This window comes from Haliotis rufescens, unplaced genomic scaffold, assembly GCF_023055435.1.
Source record: "Haliotis rufescens isolate VD_foot unplaced genomic scaffold, xgHalRufe1.0.p SCAF_112, whole genome shotgun sequence".
Classification (NCBI taxonomy): Eukaryota; Metazoa; Mollusca; class Gastropoda; order Lepetellida; family Haliotidae; genus Haliotis; species Haliotis rufescens.
The window spans coordinates 869,841-875,392 of record NW_025963794.1 but is presented as its reverse complement, the minus strand read 5'-3'; the positions used below and the strand labels follow the sequence as shown (position 1 = coordinate 875,392).

The following is a 5,552-nucleotide window of genomic DNA, read 5'->3' as shown; positions in this document are numbered from 1 at the left end:
ATAAGACATTTGCTTCATGCATTTCCCACGTGTGAAATCGGACATTGACCATCGGGAAGAACACCGACCTCTAGGGTACCACACTGCCCAACAGATACATAAATGTTACTTACATTTGAGCGATATTTTCTTGTGCTTCTGTGCGTCTTCAGTCCTCGTCCAAAGGTCTGTTTTCCCTGTAAATATGAAAGGTCAACACCAGAACGATTATCTCGATTATCCGACGAAGCAGATTCCATTGGTTGTAAAAGGAACAATAGCCTTGAAAATTATATGAATGGATCACTGAAAAACAACAGATAAAGTTTAACATGCCATTGTAAAAGTTCAAATAAAATACAACAAGAGCCTTTATTATTTCTTGTCATCTAACTTATAATTAGACAAGGCACGTAATGGATGCTAAATCATGCTGCATGTTTAGGTACATGTATATCAACATGTTAGAAATAAATTGTATCAATTTACCTTCTTTTTCTGCTGCATTGTCCAAATCTGGAAGGTAAAATGTCACTTTGGAAATGAAATACGACGCTTGTGCGTGCTGATTGGCGTATATCGTCAAAATAATGTCAACCTATTATATTGTATTCAATTTCTTCATATGGACGGTGGAGTACCCTAGTGGTTAAACGCTTGCTGGTCACGCTGAAGACCCGGGTTCGATTCCCACATGTGAAGCCTATTTCTGGTGTCCCTCGCCGCAATATTGCTGGAATATTGATGAAAGCGGCGTAAAACCATACTCACTCACTCACTTCCCAATAAACGTCATACATGATCATGTCATAGAATGCCACTTATAAGTTCTTACCTGAAAGATGCAGGCGGCCAAACTTGTCATGACGTATTTCACCATACGAAATGTCTGTGTACAGTTTTCCTTTGATTGCTTCTGTCATTTTCCTGTTTGTATGTTCATTGTGAAAATGTAGAAGCAATCGCAGGACAAACATGTAGTTTCCCGGCGACATCGCATCTAGAAAGTAGTTGTTCCGGTTCATTTCCCTGTGCAGCTGCTCTTCAACTTGTGAATTTATTGAGCCCTTCATTTCGGGAACAAACGTTATACGCCTTAGGAGTTCCTCATCTGATTTTGTATTCCCTTCATGAAACCTATCCAGCAAACAGAACGTTTCATTTGAGGTTGGCAAATCATAGTCGGAGACTGGTGCTACTGTCACCCATTCCTTCATGCAAGGTATACTCTTTGAAAATACCCCCTCCTTAGCTTTTTTTATGTTGTCTGCAGTCGCTTCACCCAAGCGTCCTTCGTTGGGCGAGAACATGTTCTTCCGCCGCTTGTTACCATGGCGTGACATCATTGGGGCTACGTCACTAATGATGACTGGCGGTTGTCTTGACATAGATAGAATGATGTCGACATGGTCTCTGACACTTTCAGGCCTCAGAATAGCTTTGAATGCGTACACTATTCTATGGGGGCAGGACGCTGATACCCATCCACCTGAATGAACATTAACATAGTGATGGGACACATTTGGTTTAACCTTGCTTTTAATAGTATACTATATACTCCAGTAGTCAGATTGTGGAGTTTCAAGTTACAAAATGACATTCCATTAACAGACTCAGTGCTGATTCTTATGCAGAGGGGGCTGGGGATGGCCTATCTTGAAGACATTTAACGAAAATAATATTACCAAGCAAAAGCAATTGTGTTACAAAGTAAGTAGTTATTTTGCATCATTTAGTCTGGCACTTGAATGTGGGAACACACACTATATATGTTTTATTCATCATTTTAAATGCAATAGTAGGCATAATTACCAGAATGGCCCCATATGCTTGAAAATAACTTGTTGAAGGTTGATTTGCTTTTCAACTTTTCCTTCAAGCTGTTGATCATCTCTAATTTGGTCCCTTTGGCGTCTACTTCCATCTTTGTACACCAGTGCCGTACATCCAGATCCTACATGATATGATATAGAAAATGTCGAAAACATGAGTGACTATGCTTATCATATCATATCATATCATATCTCAATTTGTAATATTACTACCTACGCATATCAAGATTGCAAGAATTGTACAAATGTGCCTAGTTGATATCAATAAGGCCTTTCGATTATGTCATATTTACCTTCTTTTCACATAACATTTGGATCAGGAAATCTTCAGTCAGTTCCTTATCCCCTGTATCAAAATCTGTATCTCGAAGATGGGTTCTGAGAGATCGAACTTTTTCAGCTTCAGTGTTGAAAGCATTTTCATCTTTTCTGGCTAATCCAATGAAAGGAGCCCAGTTGTCATAACTAGGTGTAACACGCCCGACGTTGGCTGCTTCTGTCAGGGAATGAAATGATAAATACATTATAGTGTATATAAACAATATCCTTACAGTAACTTTAATTTTAGTTCCCCCCCCCCCCCCCCTCTCTCTCTCTCTCTCTCTCTCTCTCTCTCTCTCTCACTCACTCACTCTCTCTCTCTCTCTCTCTCTCTCTCTCTCTCTCTCTCTCTCTCTCTCACACACACACACACACACAGACAAGATGAGTCATTTATAATACAATATGAGGATTTGCACCTTTTCCAAAACCCCGAAGTAAAATAGACGCCTCCACCGTTTGGCTCCAAAACACATCCATGTTGATTCCATCTGTAGCTGTTTCTGTCCCTGGTACTTGTGACACTGTAAGCAATACATGTTTACCATAAGAGACGAGAGAACAGGGATTAGGAAACATCATTATGGGATATTGTTTGTGACCAACCATGAGATAATGGACCTTACATTTTTGCTTTCCATTTTTACATTTTGAAACTACATCGTTAATGCGCTTATACATTTCTTAGACACTGGAAATTATAAATTAGACTTACATGCTAATGGAAATGCACATTTCCTATTTGCATCTGTCACCAGGCAACATGGAAAACGGCCACAGATGTCACAGGTAAAGTTGTACTTGTGATCGCACATTGCCTCAAAGTGCAGATATCCCTGTAACATTTTGTCTCCGGGAAAATGTAAGCCGGAATCTTCTGATAAGATATCGGCAGCCCTTCCAACGGCTGTATGATTCTGAAACCATTAAGCAGGCGAAATTGATCACATTCATTATGCCGATATTTTAAACTAATCCTAAGTTAACAGTCAAAAGTGTTTAAAGTCCGAATGTCACCGGCCCACATCAAGTGCATATATCAACAAACAATGCGCCATACAACAATCAGATATCACGATCACATAAATATGCAAAGTGTTGTTTTGGAGAAGGGAGTCGTCCATAAACTAACTAAATTAGGTATAATGTACCTTCAAGTTAACTCTGAACCAGTGGCACAGGCGAACTGACAGGAACACGTGGTCGTCAAAATTGTGTATACCATCCCTGTGCTCTTGGTACCTGTAGAAGTGACCGCACGCTTTGCACTTCTTTATGATAACTGATTGCAAATGGTGGCACTGATAAATACCTACATTGCCCCTTGCTGCAACACCCAAAGCTAAATTGCAATTTTCATGTTCACATTGTATCTGCTGTGTGACAGTGTTCATTTGTACATGAAGTGGGTAATCTGGACCGATACTGGACTTGCTGATCATGTAGAGACCGCGGTGTTTATCAACGCATATTCCACGTTGGTATGACTTGGTTTTCACTTCATCTCGTGCATTGTGTGTCTCAATATGTCTTTTAATGTTTTTCTTAGAGATCATTGCATTGCAGACAAAACATGTCACTTTCGGAACTTGCTCTCTCTTCACTTTTTGGATTTTAGGGGACTCTGCTGAAGTTCTTTCCTCAGAAGCTGTCTGGTTTGTTGTCAGAACAAAAGGGCAAACCGTGGTCGTGAGTCGGACAAATGTGAACTTTCTCCGGAAGAGTTTACCACACGGGCAGTGGTAATGGCACCGGTCTTGTTTCGGAGTACAATCCAAAAAGCAGCTTAACACCCATAAATCTGCAAGGACACAAATACGGATTATTATACCGGACCGCCTCCGTGGTCTAGTGGTAGAACGTCCGCCCGGTGAGCGGAAGGTCCGGGGTTCGATCCCCGGCCGCGTCATACCAAAAGATGGTACTTGTTGTTAACATGTCTGGCGCTCGGCATTAAGGTGCTTAAACAAGGACTGGTCGGCTCGGAGTCAGTATGCTGTCTCTGTGTGGGGTATTCATGTTAAACTGTGGCATGGCATCTCAGTGAGCTAGCACTATAAAACGGCATCAGTCCGGACCAGTACAAGCAGCCACTCACACAAACACGAGCATGCACGTCGCTAAATAGTGCAATAATCTTCGAGGCGACGTTAAACCCCATTTTACCTCACCTCACCTCACTATTATACCAGATAAAATGGTGCGTTGGGCTTGTGAGGTTGTGTAATGGACACCGTTTTACACGTATGCGTAATGCCACGTATACGCTAGGTACATACCACGCAATATTAGATTAATAACAAACACCAATTTATACATACCCCCAACTTTGACGGCATGTTGTGTGTGCTTGTTGATGTGTCCTTCCTTGACATTGTACCGTCGTGACGTTGATTCTGGACACAGTTTGCACTGGAATATTCCATCAACTTTAGCCAGTAAACTCTTACATGTGCCGAGCTCTTTTGTGTGCCATATGTCTTCATTCTGTAGACAAAGGTAGAAAGTGTAAAATCAACAAGTTTTCAAAAGAAGTCCTATTTTTCTATTGCTTGAGACTCCCGGACACTGAGTGGTGTAAAGCCACTTACATTTATGAGTACTAAATGAAACATAACGCGTCGATATCCATTATCTTCGCCGTGCATTTATGAAAACCTGTAACCAACTGAAGGTAGGGTGCTACAATGTCTAGGTTACATGGCCACTGTAGATAATAATACTCACGTTTGTTTCACAACGTCCATGCCTGGAAGAAATAAAATAATGACAATATATAAACATTTGAAGAAATGTGTACAACCATTAGAATCCTTAAATTTAGGTTAACACTGTTACCAGTTTTTAGCACAAGGTGTAGGCAGTTTAAACTAGAACCAATGTCTTTATAACTAGGAATATATGCTCTTGGTTTATGTATATCACAATTCCATTAACGAGTTTCAGCCATCTCTTTCTATAACCTTATATAGTACGAACAATATAGTTAACATATACCATTACTTTCTTATTTGTGTGTTAGTGAGTGAATGAGTGCGTGCGTTCGTGTGTTCGTGTGTTCGTGTGTACGTGTGTGTGTCTATGCAAACGTCTCAATTGAAATAGCCTGAAAACTTAGTGGCACATCTGTGAAGCTCACATGTTTCGCATAGAAAAGGTTTAATATACGGGTTTGAAATATTATAAATATTATTATCTCTTTCCTTTACCATTTAGGCATAAAATAACTTTAAAACAGTCGCTCTATACCCCCTTTTAGAAACTATATTGCTTCCCTTTACTACATGGGGTTGTCTATGCAAACGTTCTTATGGACATAGCCTGAAAACTAAGTGGCACATCTGGGAGCCTCGCATTTTTCGCATCGAAGTAGTTTAAAATACGTATTTGAAATACTATTTTCTCCTTCCTTAACTGTTT

At 40.3% G+C, this 5,552-nt stretch overlaps 2 protein-coding genes across 2 annotated transcripts; both read right to left on the bottom strand.

Moving 5' to 3' along the window:
• Positions 1 to 37: 37 nt before the first annotated feature.
• Positions 38 to 1,925, bottom strand: LOC125378152. The gene is made up of 4 exons (XM_048393064.1): positions 1,792 to 1,925; positions 815 to 1,468; positions 469 to 495; positions 38 to 176 (listed from the first exon to the last, which is right to left on the bottom strand). Exons 1-4 carry the CDS (start codon positions 1,901 to 1,903, stop codon positions 106 to 108), a joined length of 864 nt encoding a protein of 287 aa, XP_048249021.1. The 5' UTR covers positions 1,904 to 1,925; the 3' UTR covers positions 38 to 105.
• Positions 1,926 to 2,089: 164 nt separating this feature from the next.
• LOC125378151 lies at positions 2,090 to 4,811 on the bottom strand. Its single transcript, XM_048393063.1, has 6 exons — positions 4,724 to 4,811; positions 4,454 to 4,619; positions 3,284 to 3,933; positions 2,848 to 3,049; positions 2,552 to 2,656; positions 2,090 to 2,307 (listed from the first exon to the last, which is right to left on the bottom strand). The coding sequence occupies exons 1-6, from the start codon at positions 4,778 to 4,780 to the stop codon at positions 2,090 to 2,092; spliced, it is 1,398 nt and encodes a 465-aa protein (XP_048249020.1). The 5' UTR covers positions 4,781 to 4,811.
• Between the last annotated feature and the right edge of the window lie 741 nt (positions 4,812 to 5,552).